This window comes from Mytilus californianus, unplaced genomic scaffold, assembly GCF_021869535.1.
Source record: "Mytilus californianus isolate M0D057914Y unplaced genomic scaffold, xbMytCali1.0.p SCAF_4, whole genome shotgun sequence".
NCBI classification, from domain to species: Eukaryota; Metazoa; Mollusca; class Bivalvia; order Mytilida; family Mytilidae; genus Mytilus; species Mytilus californianus.
In genome coordinates this window covers 90,803,360-90,824,283 of record NW_026262690.1, presented here as the reverse complement: position 1 = coordinate 90,824,283, position 20,924 = coordinate 90,803,360, and the positions used below count along the sequence as shown (strand labels likewise).

General features: G+C 32.9%; 1 protein-coding gene across 3 annotated transcripts in view; it reads right to left on the bottom strand.

Moving 5' to 3' along the window:
* Positions 1–4,734: 4,734 nt before the first annotated feature.
* The window catches only part of LOC127698802 (dimethylaniline monooxygenase [N-oxide-forming] 2-like), a 28,294-nt gene continuing 12,104 nt past the window's right edge, over positions 4,735–20,924 (bottom strand). Inside the window, exons 1-4 of one of the 3 annotated variants that reach the window (XM_052202485.1) lie at positions 20,160–20,468; positions 19,395–19,424; positions 8,791–9,420; positions 4,735–7,985 (exon numbers count right to left, since the gene is read on the bottom strand). In XM_052202485.1, coding sequence (XP_052058445.1) covers positions 6,933–7,985; positions 8,791–9,420; positions 19,395–19,412 — 1,701 coding nt within the window. In that variant the 5' untranslated portion in view covers positions 19,413–19,424; positions 20,160–20,468 and the 3' untranslated portion in view covers positions 4,735–6,932. Of the gene's footprint in view, positions 7,986–8,790; positions 9,421–19,394; positions 19,425–20,159; positions 20,469–20,924 lie in introns of those variants that run through there. The other 2 variants (XM_052202484.1, XM_052202486.1) reach the window with 2 other exon arrangements.

Below are 20,924 nucleotides of genomic sequence, written 5' to 3'. Positions count from 1 at the left end.
ATCTTAAGAGTAAAAATACTCGTAAGTCATACATATTTCAGTATAACTTACGATCAATTTTAAGTCGTAAGATTTTTTGTGAAAAGAGTCGCTGGTACCTTTGATAACTATAATCAAACTAATAATTTCATCATTTTCTAATAATCTAAATAACTAACAAATGGGGAGATCAGATGGTTAAGGGGTTTTGTATGAAATCCGTATGTTGCTATGCAATAAACCACTTCTGATCCTAGCAGACCAACCTCGTATGTATTTCTCTAGTGACTGTGTATATGTCAAAGCAACGCCATATTTATAAAGCTAGAGCAGACAAGTTTAGAAATAAACTAATAGAAAAAATAAACGTATGAAGCCGCAAAGGCTAACTCTTTTGTAATTAGCACACTAAGGCAAATTCAAAGAAATTTTATTTTGATGATGTACAATGCAAATAAATCAAGGAATTTAAGATCGGACAATCTTCTCACAAAAAAATATGTTGTAATGTCGAGAGTAAAAGGCTATACATCGATATCCACAGGCACTTGTCTCTGAAAAAACTTCCGACTATCAAGTGACATTTAATAACACTTTTTAAATGCTTTTCTGGATTTACCTTCACCAGGAACACTCAAAGCCGAATATTTAAAAGCCAAGTATATTTATAAGTAAGAGGAAAGACTCACAACAAAGCCGGAAATACAAAGTGCAATGCATCTTAATATCCGACTCAGCGTGTCGGCCCGTATAACGCAGAAAAATCATCTAGGCCAAGATTGCTTTGGCGACCTTTTTAGGATTTGTTGGGCCGTCAGACCAATCTCGGATTAGGTGTCTTCGTGTCAGTGTTACTGTTGCCCTAGATATAAGTGAAAGACTATGTGTCTTCGTGTCAGTATGCTGTTGCCCAAAATATAAGTGAAATATTTGATGTTTGATGTAAACCGTCACTAAAAAAATTTCATATATTTTTTTATAATATCAAAATCGTTTACGAAGAAATGGTTCTTTCACTAATATCAATTCTAACGAAACCTGTGATTATTTGGAGAGAATCAGTAAGAAATTAAGTCACTTTCTAATTTAGAAAAACACATCAACTAAACGATAATATGGATAATGACTGTTAATAGACATTTTTGGAAAAAGAAAAATGAAAAATAAATTTAATCAACAGGACTGTTTTAAAAACATATATATAAGGCTATATCGGGAATAGACACAAACAGCTCTAACACAGAAACAATCTTTTTGTCAAGAAATGAAACACAATTTTCCTTATACGAAGCTTTTTAGATTTTACTTTGTGATAAAGCGAAGCATGGAGACATGATAATCTGGTCGTATAGGTGGGCAAGGAAGAGTTCATGTTTTCTCACTGTTTTTTAAAGATACGTAATAGATTGGTACATGTAAAGTCTTGTTTTTTGTTAAAACTTGTTATTCCTTTGCGTTTTTGCGTCCCAGCTAACTCTCATTGCGTTCATGTGTTAATGTCAGAGAAGTGTAATGGGTTGCTAGTTATTTTCACGCAACTTGTGCTGTGCAATCGATTAAAATGTCGACCGGTGATCGATTATTTGTAAAGCGGAAAGAAAACACATACGATTAATTTTTAAAGAGGAAAAATAAAACACGAATGGAAATAACAATGTACAGAAAAAGAGTATTGTTTTATGAATATGCAATTAAAAATCTAATCGCTGATATCAAAAGTACATTTCCATGGCTATTCGTACATGATTGATTTGTTTTTGGTGTTTAATGTCCAGTGGCAAATATTTCATTTATTTTTAATACAAGTTCATTCTGACAGCAAATTTCATCCGTTTTATCGAAGTTTCAATCTCAATAAAGTCTCCATACATAGAACCAATTATCATTCGATTGAACAATTTTACTCACTTATTTTCGATTATATTATCAATAAACAACTCGACAACTTTCAGTTTTGAAAGTTTTCGATCTATAAGTTCGTGTACAGTGTAGATGAACAGAAATCATCATGCTTGAAAAAAAATATTACCTGTGCATATTGAAATGAAACTTTTTCGGTAATGACAGTTTCCGAGACTACATTACGTGAACGATGAAAGACTGCACTACTGGGGACTGTTCTTTACATTTTATTTTTAGTGGAGTTTGTTCCCATAGAACACATCGTATATTAGTTAACCAAAACTTGCAAGGTTCTCGATTGCTTTATATGCATATGGTCATGGTATTTCTTAAATACCAGATGGGTACCAGATGGGTGGTATGGTATTATCTGCTTCTGGTTCTTTGACATACTTGTCATACTTATAAGAATATTCAAATACCACGCCAACAACGATTTTATGAAATAGATTTCCTTTGTCGAGCTATTGGGATGTCGGACTATGGGGTGTCGGACCAATTGGGTGTCAGACTAGTGGGATGTCAGAATATCGGGGCGACACCCCCTCCCCTGAATAGGCAATCTAGCTTCCTTTATATGTTCAAAATGTTTGAAGATGAACATCCTACCCATATATTTAAAAAAAATAATTAAAGATAAAATTCTTATTATCAAATAATTACTTTTCTTTTCGAAAACAGACATAAGAGAAATTTATAATCTTATCAATATTATTCTTACGTAGTCATACACTTGAAGGGATCAAATAGATAAATTGGCAAATACCGTTATCATCTTTATCAATTACCAGTAGATATGAACATGATGTCGTCTGATTAAAGGTGGATACTGATAGATAGCAGTAGGTATATATAAAAGTACAAAAAAACAAACATCCCCTATAAAAACAAAAATAAAAACCAATAGGGTCGAATATGTGTATGCATATATTATGATAGACCATTTGACTGGCAAGTATCAGAATATCTGGTGAAGCCCGAGTCTGAAAAAAATAGGCGAGAGATACTAAAAGATGGATCAAAACTGCGACTGAAAAAAAATAATGTGAAAAAACAAAAACAAACGAAAAACGACGTGAATATGCATCATGAAATTACAAGTAATATAAATATACAAAATTGTTGTATGATTGCCAATTAGCACGTAGATGTAAACAACTAGAGGTCACCGTATACCCTTCAACATTGAGTAAAATCTATACTTAAGGAAATTGTTCGACAAACACAACTTTTAAGTTCTAATTCGGATGGTAATACGGTACCAACACCGAATATATACTAGTAACCTATAAAAGATCACGGTATGAAAACATGCGAGACATTTAAACAAAGAAATTCAACGGCCTGATTTCTGTTGAAAACAAGAAATGATGAACAAATATGGCAGACAGGAACCAACGGCAACCACTGAATTGGAACAGGCTGAGTCCCATGAGTATTGTGGGGGTTAAGCATACTTGTTAGTTCTCTACCCCTCTGATCTTGGATAATGGTATAACTTATCAAACTTTGGTGTTTCTAAACAGGAATGTGTGTTATCTCCAATCTTAATAAAATTTTATAAATTAAACGAATATATATTGGAAGGTTTTCTTTTTTTGCATTGATGTGAAAATATTAAAAATAAACCTAAATGAAGACTTAAAACTCTTTTTTTCTAATTCCTATTCTTTGTACAAACACAAACAGTAAAGGTACAATCGGACATCGAGCGCCATACGGTCATATACATGTTATTTTGACATGAGGATATCTTTCACAGTTTCACCTCGATCTCTATTTTTTCAATGTTATAAGTACGCTGAATGCATCATCATGAACTCACTAACTTGATAAAGTACGTCGTGTGTTCACTTTGTGAACCCATTTCTTCCGTGCTGCCAGATAAAGCTTGTTTATCTGACCTTTTCATATTAAGTTTAGCGGATGATTTGTGTTTAAATTGTTTATTTATCGTCCAGAAGCTTACTTTTCGTGCATTTTCAGTACAAAGTAATCAAATAAAAAGGGTCTACATAGTAATTCGATGGAAATGGAGACTTCCACTGGAAAACAGTGTATTTGTACAAGTGTTCCTAACTTTGCCTTGCAGCAGACCTTTACCTTAAAAAGTTGTTCAGTTGGGGTCCATTACGGTGTAGAAAACATTGTACATTTTAATCACTAACACTGACCGATGGCCTCAATGAATATTGGTTTTTCAAAAGTCAATAAAACCACATATTTATCTCATTAAAAGACAGTAATTCACGGTATAATATCTTCTAACAAAAACTCAACAGTTTAGGGGAAATACGTTAGAAACACCTTTATAAATAGTTATTGAGCTTCCTCCTCTTTGTACATTGACGATACTCATTGGATTGAGGTAATAAAGAGTCTAACTGCATTTGTAATTCATAATGGGTAATCAACTCTCCTATAAAGAAAATCAGGTCTTTTTTCAAGACAGCTTTAAAAAAAAACAGCCAATAAAAAAAAATAAAAAAACTTTCAGGTCAATTTCAAAGTAGTGAAATTATTTTAAACATCCCCAGTTCAGGTTAGTTTCAGAGAAAATAATTTGAAAATAAAATACAAAAGAGAAATAAAAACAACAAGCAAACAAAATACAAACAAACAAACAAACAAACAAACAAACAAAATAATATATAAAAAGGGAAATAAAAAAAACCAAATAATCATACAAACAAAAGGGAAATTTAAAAACTAACAAACAAAAATATAAAAGTGAAATGAAAAAAAAACCCACAAACAAGCATATAAAAGGGAAATAAAAAAACAAAACAGAAAACAACAAGAAACGAACAAACCAAAAAAATCTAAAGGAGGGAAATAACAAAAGACAAAACATCATGCCATTTCACTTCAATCAAAATCATTAGATCAACAATGCTAACAATTAGAAAAGCTGACTACAGAGTTAATTTCATATAAACATTCCTTAATCAAACTAAAGGTAATGCAATTACCTGATGAATATTTTATCTACTATTCTATTAATATTAGTATATCTATATAAAGGTCTTCACCTATGTGAACTAAGATCTAAGTAACAAAGTCACGTACTTGTGTTCGTATGTACTAAATTTAATACATGTGAATATTGGTCAGTTTTGTAACTGATTGTAACACGGCTAATATTGAGATCACTACTTATCAGTGTCCCATTTAAATTGAACTCGACTATCACTTGAAATATTTATTTTAGTATTATGGGAAAACGATAACGGCTTTGCGTTTAATATTGTATTATGTAGTTTATAAAATAGCCAGAGCCGGCTGCATTCTTGCATGACCGCGACTGTTTAATGATGATCATTTAATTATCACAAAATCTGCACAATTTTTTCACGAGATATGTGCTATAGAATCAATATCAAATGTTCAATTTCGGCATGTATCGTTATATTCGGCTGAATAAAATGTAATTAAATGTAGACGATTTACCACTTGAAATTGAATATGTCTGTATTTCTGTATTAACTAACAGTCGGAAATCTTTTGTAAACTTTCAACCCGGTCGACTAATAATGCAAAATCTACCTACTTGATTACTTTTTTTAATTTTTTGTTCTGAATATGTGTAAAACATTTGCCACACGTCGTGTTTGTTTCTAATTAGTAAAAATGAAATTAAATTTATATTTGAATTGTCATAAAACAAAAATGTATAACGTAAGAAAGAATAGTTTGTTTTATGGGTCTGTTAGAAAAAATATGTTGAGTGATCAAATAACGTCCATTGGGTAACATTTTGTGTAATTCAAAAGAATACACATAATTCGGTAAGCAGCTAGGCATTGCATAGGGGTAAATATATGATTAAGGGTCACCCATTTGAATATCCACTGGTAAATGAGATCATGCTGGATAGGGACAGTAATTTTGCTATGCAAAAGGCCACCTACGTACTATTCAAAGAGGTCTTACAAGGGTTATAAAATACGTGTGAGCAGAGACCGTGATGTCGCAATAATCTTCCCAATCCGTCCGTACGTGACTGCGTACTTGCACATCCAACACAGCCAAACGAACTGAACGAGTTTTACTGCCGGATGGGAGAAGTCAAGGTAACCATATTTCCATACTTTTGTTGAATCTTCTAAGGGTAAAAGATAATACCTATTAACTTCATGGACATTTTATATTTCTAACATATTAGTCGTCTTTTAATAGTAAGACTTTTAAAAAGAATCCGCTAAATTACACCTTTTCAAACAGGACAATTGCAAGAGGATTATGAACACAACACTCACTTCTATCAGGTAAAATGGTGACCTAAAATTTGGAATGCCAAATAGATAAAAACCAAGCATCATGAACAAAAAGAACAGAATTGGAACTGCCAAAACCGTATGTCAGTTGTGGCTGAACGAGTTGTCATATTAGTTGAAGTTCATTTGCATCATTTAATTTCGCCAGTATTGAAGCACTGGTGACTGGACGGTTGGTATCATATGACCATTGATCGTACGACGCTTGGAAGTTGTATCGGAAATTGAAGTTCAAGTATAAAAAATAAACCTCTCAATTACATAAAAAGACAACAATCCTTGAATCCATAAGCGGAAAGATTATACATAACATAGAAAACGGTCCTATCTCGAATTAGAGTCAAGCCAGTCCAGTAGTTTCAGAAGGAAAAAAAACTAATAACTAGCGGCAACGGTACTAAGCTACAAGTTTTTATTATATAGACCTTTATTTATGGAAGGGAGGAGGATATTTATCCGAGAGAGGATATCTAGAGGCGATATTTTGATTTTATCCCACCAGGTAATATTCAAACCATGTTCTTGTATTAAATACATTTAATATAAGGTTGATCATTTGAAGTATTAATTCATCCTTGAAGTTTGTAAATAAGGAAATCCAGTTAGCAACTGTTTGCAGACGGACTTTTTTGCATTAAATACTAGTATATGTATGGCAGGTTTTGTATAAGGTAATTCCAGTAACCGAATGAATCCGTTGAAAATATTCCCAGATATCAACACTAAAAATAAAATGACATATTTTGTTCCAGACATGTTCATTAGTTTCTAGTATTACGGCGCCCATTGTTTCAATAGAGAGATCGCTTGAACAGGGAGAGATCGAATGCTCTCAGTATTTATGTCTTTGTGTGTTTTAAGCCAATACACACCAAAAATGACACTCGAGAAAAGAACAGATCTAGATATCAGCCAAATCCATCCGTCATATAGTCCTTTCGTGGTTCCTTCTCCCGCTCTTCTAGTTTCTAATGGAAACCACGTCTTTTCGTCAACGTGTTCAATGGCTTGACGAGCTCCATCCCATTTCCCTGGTCCGTCTAACCTCCATTGAGGAGGTGCAGCAGGGCCAAAAAAAAGTTTGAACCAAAACATAGGGGAGGTGAAGAAATATTTCGTAAGATTGGGTTTGCATCCAATTAACCCAGCTATTTTGTCGACATACGTAACTGCGTGGATCTGTAGACAATACTTTGGAGACTCCGGAAAATGCCTTTTCATAAATTCGTGCTTTTTAGTAGCCATTGATTTCATGACTGACGCAGGCGGAAGTTTACAATTTCCAGAGAACACTCGCGCAGCCCATCTTGTCTGCATCTCTAAAATTGGCGGTAATGCTCCAAAAGGCTGAACTAGACCAATGATTGCCAAGGTTGACCGACTCAGATCTACCGGGAAAACTAATTCATGAAGATAAGGGAAATGATTCTCTATTCTTACAACTGAGTCATCCAGAAACGGAAAGCTAAATTTAAACCCTGTTGCTAAGATGACAACGTCTAAATTGTCAGCTATTGTGCCATCTTCAAATGTAACATTATTCGCTGCGAATTCTTTCACGTTTGGTTTTACTGTAATTGTTCCATATAGTATGCGCGTTGGCAGGTCATCGCTGATTGTGACAACACTAAGGCCAAATTTACCATTGGGTGCCAAGCTGTATTTTGTATGATCAAATCGACTATTCAGCCTTTTAAAAGCAAACGGTTTCATCAACCAAAATGGTACTGTTAAGCCGTAGCGTGTCATTGCCTTATGGTCAAAGGGAACACCATGGTCTGTTGTCCTTTGTATCACATAGGTACCAGTTCGTGTGCTCATGTAAACCTGTTAAATAGTAATCGATATTTTCATTATCAGATCATGCTGTTTCTATAGATAAGTAAATTGTCAATAAAAAGTGAAGAAACATTGCGTTATTCTAATCCGTTTTTTTTACTGTTTAAACAAAATTGGGGTCATCTCCATCATAGGTGACACAGAAGTACGTGCTGAATCCCGATATGTGCATGTGGATTCTGGTAATTTTGTATTGCGAGGATAATCAAAAATGCGTAAAAAAGTCGTGAGGACATTTTAGTTAATAGTCTGATTAGATTGCTGTCACTTTGATGTTTATACCGTTTCATCTAACATTTAAAAATAAAGAAATAGCCTTTTCCACTATTATGTTTACGATTTTATGTCTTATGGTGGGCGTTAAATACCTCGTATCGGTATGTGGCCTACTGTAATGCAACATACAATAAATATAAATTGTACGAAATGATTATTTGAAAATTTCTACTGGTCTCTTCTTAAATATAAGGAATAAAAATGTACTAGTATCTCTAATTTCATTTTAATTTTACTTATTTGTAATGTTCATTGAATTATTATTCGTTTAACGTCTAAAAGTTAGACTGGTTCTCAATTGAATTGAGTTATTTCATCCAGTTTGCGATAACAGGTGTACTTGTATCTCCATTCTCATTTCATTTTACTTATTTGTAATTTTCATTGAATTATTATCCGTTTATTAGCCCTAAAAGTTAGATTGTCTCTCAATTGAATTGGGTTATTTTATTTAGTTTGCAACAAATTAGAAAGAGAGCAATACTATCTTTTTCATGAATGCAACCTTAAAACTTACATGTTCGGCATGACGACTTAATTCTGAAGCAACATCTGATGCAGAGTTCCCAATCCCAATCACAAGGACCCTCTTTCCCTCGAAACCTCGAAAATCTTTGTAGTCATGGGTGTGCAAAACGCGCCCTGTAAAGTTCGAAAGTCCTTTAAAAGTTGGTATGAACGGTTCGTGAAGGTGTCCATTACAAACCATTACACAGTCAAATGTGTCTTTCTTTGTAGAATTAGTGGCGATGTTTTTGTATGTTACCACCCATCTTCCGCTTTCTTCAAAGTCTTCCGCTTGTTCTACGCGCACAATTACATGTCTAAATCTAATATAATTCCTTAGCTTAAAATGTTCGGCATACAGTTTTAAGTATCTTTTAAAATGTCTGTGTGCCATGAAGTTTGGAAATTCTTTTGGAATTGGAAAATCGCTATAACACGTCATTTCTTTGCTAGTGTTAATACTACAAGAGTTGTATATACTGGGATCGCCTTCCTTAGATTCATCCTTGTAATTCCAAAGCCCGCCAACTTCATCGTCTTTCTCAAAACAAACTGGTTCCATGCCTTCATCCAGGGAATTCTTGATACCAGCAAGACCTGCTACACCAGCACCAATCACACATACCTTCTTTTTTGTCATCTGAAAAAAATAATGTTAGCTTCAGGGACCAAGTGTTTCAGAGTCAGTCAAAAACTGCTTTTGTCCTGACTATGCATGTAATATTTGCCATTAGACGTTAAGCAACCATCCCACCTAATCAATCAATAAGAAAGCATGTATACTGTCATGTTTCTGAAGTTTTTTTAATAGTGTATTTTCCAAACTCAGGTTTGGTAAATACTATACTTTTAAATATTACTAAGATAGACATATAGGAAAAGTAGAAGAGTTCCAAAGCAAACATTATCTTTTGCATACACTATAACAGCTTATTTTGTCATCTTTAACATCTTGCCATATTTCAGAAGTTGGAACTATCACCTATCATGTATGCTTTTTTTTTAGATTTTGTGAAGTGTTTTTTATTTCCTTCATATATTTCTAAGTTTTAAAGAACATCGAAACTAAATTTTTTTCATCCAGAATACCTCGGTTTACACGTGTTTCTATATGTGTATGTGCGCTACCCCCGACTTATGTTGTGGTCATATCACCTGTGATATAACACAGCTTGATCTAGATAGACAGTTCATGGTCGGTTCGAATCAATTAACTCTTTTAAGATAGTTTTTCTTTAAATTTGAATATGCTGCACATATGATAACATTATGTTTCGTCTTAAAATCAAATGTTATGAAATGAACATCTTAAGTTGATAAAGCAAATAAAAATCTGTAAATACTCACGTTCGTCCCTGTTTGAAAACCCAATAAAGTTATCTACAGCTTTAATGTATTTATAAAGGTAAAGGTTAGGAATTAAGAATATAGATAATTAAGGCGTATGACTTACACAACTGGACGGGTGTCAAATATGCCATTTTGTTTTTCTTTGTTGACATATTTGTTTGTTTTTTTTATAGTGATTAAGATTATAACACAATGTTGACTGCTGTATCCCTATTTTTGACATTTTTACCTATTATATCTGTTTGTTTTGTTCACACATTGTTGTCAATATAATGGAATTTTATGCGAGAGGTTTATCTAGCTATAAAACCAGGTTTAATCCACCATTTTCTACATAAAGGAAATGCCTGTACCAAGTCAGGAATATGACAGTTGTTTTCCATTCGTTTGATCTGTTTGAGCTTTAAATTTTTGATTTTGCCATTTGATAAGGGACTTTCCGATTTGAATTTTCCTTGGAGTTCGGTATTTTTGTTATTTTACTTCTTAATAGATATAGGAAGATGTGGTATGAGTGCCAATGAGACAACTCTCCATCCAAGTTACAATTTATAAAAGTAAACCATTGTAGGTCAAGGTACGGCCTTCAACACGGAGTATTTAACAATTCTGTGTTATGAAATGTTATTCATTTCTACGTAAGCTAGTAATGGACATTTGCGGAAACTAGATCTATACCTAGGATTACACTTAGACTTACGATTACAGTTGATGAAAAACAAGGGGTCCTCTCAAAATAAAAATAATAAACCCAATTGAGATACATAGTCAAATGAAATGATATTCTTTCTCATGTAAATAAGTCTTTTCGACGACACACAAATACAGAAACTTATGGTCACAACAGATGTGAATTGCCACAAAGGCCCCATAACTTTGTGTTTTTTTTTAATTCGATCTCCGATGGCGTGTTCAACCTCTACTCTTTAGTGTGTAATATGTCTATTTAATTTTCTACACTTCCTCTGCATATTCTGGGGTTTGTCTTATGTAAGGAGTCAATACTGGATATCAGTTCGGATATGTTTTGTCGCCTAGCAAAAACAGTTCAGTCGGAAAAGGTAATTCTTGTCCTAAATTTCGCATCAACATATATTGCTGATGCCACAGAAATCCGCACTCAAAATAACATATCCTGTCTTCGTTCAATATTACAACTTGAGCGTGAATGCAGTGACAATGTCTGTGTCCTGGAGAATACTGCTCCTGTGGTTCCGTTATCGGCCACAAACTTTCCGTCTATAGCTCTACTGCAAACGGAAGTTTTGGCCACCCACCTTGTAAGTTCTGCCAATCACCCAAAGAAGGCGGTTATATGTTTCTTGAAATATGTATACATGTATGTGTTTCATCTTTGGTAGTCAAAACGTCAAACTATTTCAGAAATCATATGAAAAGACAGGTACGATCGTAACCATAACATAAAAGAAGAATTGTGTCTCCCGGGGAAAGCTTATGATCCCAACCGGTTATCTGTCTGAAGAGACCATTAACATCGGCTACAATTTAAAGTAACGTTTCAGGAGTTTGACCGGTAAAAGGAATATCGTTTGATTGCAAAACAAGTGAACACATTTCTCCAATTCCAAAAGTATACATCATTGCCTATAATATTTCCCTGATTGTAAAAGATTGGTTTGTCGGTGGTCAAGCTAGGACTACCAGGGTTATAATCAGATGACGAATGACATGTGTACCTTACATCTGGTGGAGTCTGCATCAGGGCAGGTAATGCTGACATGGTTAACCTGTGTTCTTCATCCATAACGGGGGAAAATAAAATAAATGCACGAAATACACTTATAATTTATTTATTTTTCTGTATTAATAGTTCTACTCGCTTTACAAAAGCGGGCGGTATATAGTAATTGGGAGTCGTATATCTTTTATACGATTACACTTTTGTATCCGCAAATGCTCCCTAACCGACTTAAATAGTGCGTGATTTCTTTTAACAATAACGTTTAGATCTTGACGTTAATGATACATGTAATTAAATATCACGTTGGCGATTTTTTCAAAATATCAGCTTATAATCTATTCTTAATGAAATATAAAAATATCTCGTTTTAATTGATGTGTCATGTGTTTGATTAAGAATCGGATCCATTAAATATTCGTGTGCATTCAAATATCTTTACAAGCAAAGAGCATATAGGTCAAAAATGATGTAATATAGTTTTATTTGATAACATATATTAACTACTTTATTTCTAAAGAAATAAAAAAAAAAAGTCATCGTTTAAAAAACTTGTTTGACTTACATTCAATCTAAAATTCGGTTAACAGAAATCCGTGTACTTTAAAAGACAACCTGAGTGCTTTAAGATGGGGGGAGGGGGGGGGGGTCTATGCTTGTTGGAAATTCTTGATTTAATTGAAAAATGTAATGCATGTACAAAAATTATGTTTAATGCAACTTAAGTTAATTTTATTTTTTTTAAACAAGGAAACGATGCAAAGGGGCATTTAGAACCCATAAGTCAAAGAAAAAAGACTCCACCATGGTCAAAAGAAAAACGACGAAAATACAAAGTCCACAAAAACTCTACAAAGAAACATAGAGTTCATTATGACGATAAAAAAGAATCAACTGATTTTGACGAATCATGGTATATGTTTTCCAATTATAACGGTAAAGTTTAAGTAATTGAGACCTCTGACAAATAAGGATAATTTGACAAACCACAATATAAATTGAATCAAGTTGTCGTTAATGATAGTCGAAAATTTGACGGTTAAAGGCATTTCAACCATCTTGAAAGATTTCTATGATCACTTATTAAAACACGGGCCAGTATATGTAAAGACGAATATATATCTGTTTTATATTTTCATTGCATTGAAAGATAATTGTCGTTTTATTTTTCTAATTGATCTCGTTAGAAAAACATCATAGGAGTTAGTCTTTGTTTTGAACCGACGGTTTTTATTTACACTTTGAAACGACCCAAGATTTAAATGCTACCTGTAAGTGTAATTGTAATCCTAATCGTAGGTGTATGACAGTTTCCGCAAATGTCTAATATTCACCCTAGACTGTTTTCCTATATGTTTTAGATCTGATGTCATTTGATTTTAAAGCTTCTCTTTCAAATTTTTGGTTTTAAGCATTCATGATGAAGGCAAATCAAGAAAAGCACTTCGGACGTACTACCCAATTCATAAAGTATTAATAGATTCAAGAAAGAGATATATAGCTATGAAGAAGAACAGTAAACTTCTAATATCTGTTGAATTTTTAACTTCAAGTTATCTGGGGTATTTGAGATGCATAAACTTACAGAAATAAGAATGATTGATTGATTGATTGTTGGCAAAAATTAAAATTGAAGACTGTTATGTTATAAAAATAAGAAAATGTAGTATGAATGCTAATGAGATAACTCTCCACCAAATGACATAGAAGTTAACAACTATAGGTCACCGTCCGGCCTTGAAAAATGTTAAACAATTCAAACGAGAAAACTAATGGCCTGATCAATGTACAAAACAATGAACGAAAAACAAGTATGATATATAGCAACAAACGACAACCACTGAATTACAGGCTCATGCCATGGGACAGGCACAGACAGAATGCGGCGGGGTTAAACCTGTTCATTTACCGGTTTCGTGGTAGTTGTGAATTGGGAATGACATCCTTTTAACGAAGAATACAAAGTTCATGTTTTTCTAAGAACAATCTCATTTATTATTTAAGGAATGACTGTAATATTTTTTCTGTCTATGAAGAAATAACATAAAAAAATGTGGTGCACACTGAATAACTCGCGTAGCGGGTTATTTTAAAGTGTGCACCACATTTTTTATGTTATTTCGAATAGACAGAAAAAATATTACAGTCATTTCTTATAATTTAATTCTAAATTCCATTTGAAACCGGAGTAAACCATGAAAAAACGTTGATGACGTCACGGTCACATGACAAAATTATGTCTATGAGCTGATAAACAAAACAACGTCAGCCAATCAGAAGACGCGTTACATCCAAAATTAAATTATTATAAAATCAATTAAGAGTTAATAATGCCAGCATGTACTGGATTGGAAGAAAAGAGTTTCGAAAAAAGGAAGGGTAATTCACCATATGTTTGTTTCACAAGCAGGGTTATTTCCAAAACGTCCTCGAATAGTTTATAACATACACAGAATTATAGCCGCATGTGTATTTGAGCTTCTGAATATTAAGTCAAATCAGAAACCCTCATATCATACTTAAAAATACAATTCTGTTAGATTTTTGACAAATGTTTTAGTATCTTTCTCAAAAGGTTTCAAGTCATGTTTTTTAAGGTAATCAAATACTATAAGCAATGTATCGATTGTATTTATTGTATGGAATGATTGTAAGGCGTACATGTGTTTCTTGCAGGTTTCATTCGACCTTGACCTCATTTTCATGGTTCATTGGTCAATTTTAAAATTTTGTGGTTTGATTTGTTTCTCGTGTACTATTATTGATAGGGCTACTATATTTGGTGTACTGAATACTTGTAAGGTGTACATGTCTGTCTGGCGTGGTTCATCTAACCGTGACCTCATTTTCATAGATGACTGATAATGTCAAAGACCTGCTTATATCATACTTGTAGTAAAACATCTATATTAAAAACATAAATTCAACAATTAGTAAAGCAAGCTAGACATTTCATAGGTCAGGAATAACCATTAATTGGTGGATTATACCTCAATTCAGGTATAATTCACCATTTGACATATAATGAGATACACCAATTCAGGTGTAATGCAGTTTTTATTCCAAAATTTTTTTAAGAGATATTGGAGCATCTTTTTGCATTTACCATAACATGCTTTGATGACCACTTAGTGATGACATGTAATTGATTCTGACACTTTGTACTGCATTTTGTTATAGAAACCTACAAACTAATATAACCCTCCTTTTCCTACTTATAAATTCTGATTTTTCATCTATATTGAATCTTATTTTTGTTCCGTAGTCTATTCCTGTCCATTTCGACTAACAAATCTTAAAGTTGGAACTGATGCAGACTTAAGGAAACCATTCGTGAATATCCATCAACTAGTGGATTATACCTCAATTAATCCACATTTTCACAAAACGCAGCACCTCAATTGGTCTACCTCACTATATGTCAAATGGTACCAATTAATGGTTATTCCTGACCTGTTTCAGCGTGACTGTGCACTCTGTAAATTCTCATAAGCAAATAAATAGACCCCAATACTACTTTAAGAAATGCTTACTTTATGTTGGTTTCACCTTTGTAATCGTTTTTTACTCTTGGCTATCCAAACTATTTGTCTCGAGTGTACCCGATAAAGACTATTCCAGAATAAAAAACGTGTTCTGCGCATGGAAAAAAATACCACTTCCGTTCTTATGCACACTTGCCACAAGCTATTGTTAACCCTATTATTTTCGAATTGAAATACCCCTGCTTACGGTGATTTTAGTTTACATTTATTGACTGGATTGTCATGCGATTGGCCCTGGTTTTTTTTTGCGTTTGAGTGGTTCATAAATGGTTGATGCTTAGTTACGGTAAATTGGTTGTATCACAGCGTAAAGTTACATTAAATGTGTTTAGTTATTTAAAGGGCATTAGCTGTCAAATTCATTTTCACCGATTTGACTCAAATTCTCATAATTGATTTATAACTTACTGAAACGTATATAAAAATTACAAAAAGTCTAAAATAAACAATTAACAATTCATGGGCTTGATAAAATGTATCAACATTTCGTGTGTATTTTTGTCTAGACGTCATCTAATCAACCAAGATGATGAATTCCAAAGACTGCCGACGGTCATACAACCCAATATAAACATAAATATAAATATAAACTGATAGAGACTACGCTAAATTGGATTTTTCTAGGTCTGTTAGATTTCATATTGTAGGTTAAAAAGTATGTTTATCATCGTTTTTACCTGTGTAAGAATGATTTTTTTGTGGATCGAATCAGTCAACCAAATGATTCATCCTCGTTTCACTTTCAAAGTTGACATTCTTTTTCTTTTAATAGCTGAATACATTCCTAACCAATCTCCAACAAAGGGGTTAAATTAAAGGTCTCATGAATACGGATTCAAAGAGGTCGAATTATTTACTTGCAAGTGAAAAATTCACCAGTCATGGATGTTATTTATCTTATTTTGCGTGAACTAAATTGGCTGCAAATTAGTATTTCATTAAATAACTTTCATTAATGATTGAAAAAAAATCATGTTTCATTTTTTTGTACATCTCGTAGTAGCTAATGCCCCTTTAAGGTTCATCAAATGGAATTGAAAAATATGGCCGTGTTTATACCACAAAATCTACTATGAGTACCGACAAACTGATGCATCTAGGAAAGTTTTAAGGCATGGCTGGACCTAGATATATAAAAGTTAAATCACGGTAGGTATAGTGTCCGGCTAGGATCGTGGTTTTTTGAGTGATTTGATCGGGTTTTTTCGAGTGTGACCACTTTTTTTCGAGTGAATATGATCAAAAATGTAAACAAACAGACTAACTTTCTGAAAAGACGTGATATAGAAGCTTGAGTTTAATATACAAGGATATACTTTTCGTTCAAAAAGTTGAATTAAGCCTTACAATGCTTTTATTCCAAAAAACAGAATAAAGCCATTTTTATACACATACCAATGCAAACGTCGATGAAAATGCATACATGGAATCCATATATCCTTAGATATACAGACACTTTACAAAAATTCTTGTTGTTGCATTGAAAAACGATATTTTGAGACTAAATTCATTTCTATGTGTTGGGTTTTTTCGAGAGCAGTCCGGGCTTTTTCGAGTGCGTCCGTGTTTTATCGAGTGATTATACAAATTTTCTATAGCCTAGAATGTTGTGTGTCAGTGTATTTACGTTTAAAAACAATAAAAAAAGGGTTCAAATTATGTACTTTTTAAGGCACGAAACCAATGCATTCATCAGTTTAATAAACTAGGTGTACCAACACTTAGACTTTATAAACAAGTATCAGCCATCTGTATATATTGTTGTTTGTCACATCTTATAAATTACATGTACAGTATATATTCATGATGTCAACAATCTAATGTAAGCATAGACAATTTGGATTGAGACGTACGTACAAAGAATGGGAATAAAAACTGGTCGGATAAAGTGTCTTTTAGTAGAATATTTTTTATTATATATAAAAAAAGAAGATAATGAGACAACTCTCCACAAGAGACCAAATGACACAAAAATTAACAACTATAGCTCACCGTATGGCCTTCAACAATGAGCAAAGCCCATACCGCATAGTCAGCTATAAAAGGCCTCGAAATGACAAATGTAAAACAATTCAAACGAGAAAGCTAACAGCCTAATTTATGTAAAAAAAAAATAAACGAAAAACAAATATGTACATATCAACAAACGACAACCACTGAATAACAGGCTCCTGACTTGGAACAGGCACATACATACAGAATGTGGCGGGGTTAAACATGTTAGCGGGATCCCAACCCTCCCCTAACCTGGGACAGTGGTGTAACAGTACAACATAAGAACGAACTATAAAAATCAATTGAAAAAGGCTTAACTCATCAGATGGATACAAATAGAAATACATCTAACAAAAACAAACGCATTTTTCCGATTCTTCTCTGCTGTCCAGTAGGTTTCTTACTCCGTTTTTTAATAAACGGCTGCGCCATGGGCGCATGATACGCTTGATATCAAACTCGCCGGAGCATCGTTTCATATTATATTGAAATTAAATAACTCGAGTTGATATCAAGCGATATCCAATATCACTCGTTATGAAACCTATAAATAATTTCTCAATGTCATATCAAAAATTTATAAAAAAAACTAAAAGGGAGGTAACCTTAATCTACACAAAGCAGTCACCAAAGCTTCATGAAAACTCCTCAAAGCACTTTAAAAAATATTGTCCGAAAACTGTAAAATCACCCCTTTTTAGCTCACCTGGCCCTAAAGGGTCAAGTGAACTTTTCTTATCACTTGGCGTCCGTCGTTGTCCGTCGTCGTCCGTTAACTTTTACATTGTGTCGTCCAGTGTTGCTCAGATGTATACGTCTTGAGTTTTAATTGCTGTTGAACAGATCACAATCTGAGCAGCTTAATAACTATATTTTAATGTTAAGGATAGCGGATCATGTGCAACGAAAACATTTTTTACAGAAATCTTCTCCTCTAATACTTATGGAACAAGTTCATTATAGATAGAGATAACTGTAAACAGCAAGAATGTTCAGTAAAGTAAGATCTACAAACAAGTCACCATCACCAAAACAGAGAATTTTGTCATGAATTATATTCTTGTCTTTAATGTAGAAGTGTCCATTGTTTAATATGCACTGCAGCACATAGACCAAGGTGAGCGACACAGGCTCTTTAGAGCCTCTAGTTTGTTTAATAAAATCCTATAACTCGACAACGTAAAATCTAAAAAAATTTAAAATTCGAACGGAAGGATACCTCAATAGATAAAAAAAAATTCAACGAAGTTTCATGTAAATTGGTTACAGCGTTTTTGAGTTTTGTCCGACATGCTGACGACGGACGGACAACGGTATACCATAGTACATATCGTATAAAAACTCTGGGGTTCACCACGAAAAATATTAACTGTGACAACAAAAATACCATGAAATGAAGTTGAAAAGATTATGAGTCTACTGCACTATGTTCTTAAGACCTTTTTATAAAGGATCCAATAATTTCTAATTTAATACTGGAAAGTTGTGGTAGAACGTTTTCCGAACAGAAAACTTGCATTAAATTTGATAAAGGTTAATTTTGATCAACGTAGTAATATGTTTTGGTGATTTATTGAGAATATATGATATTTTCATTCATTAAATTACATTTATATACTAGAAAAGTCATTTTTTAAAGTCAGAAATAACTTTTTTCTTATTAAAATTTTCGTTAAAAAACCCGAACCATTTGTTTAAAAACCCGGACGGTTTCACATTTCCTCTCGAAAAAGCCCGGACAATAACAAACACTGAATTTAATGGTTAAATACAAGGAAATTGTACTTCTTTGTTACTCAAAACATGTACAGTATTCAAAATAAGATGGGTAGTCACGTAAAAACTATTATAATTACGAATTAGTAGTTAATTGACCTGATCGCATGTTTTATCACTCGAAAAAGCCCGATCTACACTCGAAAAAAATGGACAGATTCACTCGAAAAACCACGATCCTAGCCGGACACTATAACTACCGTGTAAATTATTATATGTAGTCTATGTTTCGGAAAATTAAAAACTTACCTGGATTTTGTTGTGCATTTTTTCTCCAGTCTACAGAAGATAGCAAAAACAAACACATTTAGAATATAGCAAAGTGCTCTCGACCAATGAAATTGTAGGATTTGATGCCTCTTAATTGTGAAGAATGAATGTAAATTATGTTCTTAGTAAGGGATTATCTTATTATTTGGGTCTATTTACAGTTCAAAACAAAGGGTTTCTATAAATGAGTTACAACTGCCCCGAAGCACATTTATCGGATTGAAAGGATTTACCACACAGTGATTGAAACTGACTAAAAGTTGAATTGTGAAACAAACAAAAAACTCAAAATCAGTTGAAGTTTACTGGTGCAGTAAAATTGGTACCGTGAATGTTATTATGAAAATATCAATAACTTCAAATTACTAAAAAATTAAACAATATCAAAGCAATGCAAAAAAGAAAAAAAAAGCTTTAAAATAAAAAAATAACCTAAATCTTTAGCTTTCCAAAACTTTTATTACTGGATCAGCGGTTGGGAAGAATAGTTAATTCCAATATTCCGATAAAATAAAAATAAAACAGGATTTTAACTTAGGTTTTGAACATATTAAAAACTTTTAAATGCATTTTATTTGAACATTTCCCTGACATAATGAAATAGTATTTCATGTAAAAAGCAGGACCAAAATATTGGCTGTGAAATAAAAGTAAGTTGTAACTCAAATGTATTAATTGATTTAAACTGTAAATAAAAAGGATAATTCCTCACTAAAATATTACATGATTTACATTCATACTCACAATCAGGAAACATATACAATTCCTACCATTTCTTTGTACTGCTGTGTCACCTAATATTTATAACGCATTTTTTGTTAAATATTTCCCACATGATAAGAAAGTCCTTACATCACTAAAACTAATCCATAATTAGCACATACTTACAACTTCTCGTCCAATCAAATTGCTTATATTTGCCTTCTAATTTTCATAGTACATACTTTTCCTGTGTACTAAGTAACTACGCATGAATGACCACAAGGGTAAGATTTCATTGTATCGTAATCAAGATATTTAAAACAAAAATTGCCACTGGCTATTTTGAAATAAAATGCTGTGTTCCAAATTAAATTAAATAGTTTGTAATTAGTTTTCACGTTGAATTTTAAATATTCTGCTATTAAAATCTTTGGATCTAAAAATTGTTTTTGACAATTGCAAATTTTATTATTTAAATAAAGGGTAATACATATGGTTCTTTATACCTTGATTAGAGTACAACGATATCTTAAAATTATGATAATGTATCATCCATGCAATTACTTTGTACACAGAAAAGTGTGTACTATGAAACCTTGTGCAGGAAAATTAAAGCAACTTGGTGATAATTTTTTAAATTTTCTTAAGGAAGGTGATCTATTTCGTCATGAATTGATTGATTTGATGATTATTGGTTGCTTAATGTCCAGTGGCAAAATTTCATGCATGTTCAGGACGATGTCATGAATTGAAAAACTGTGATTATGTCTGAAGATAATGTGCCACCTATATATACATATAAACATA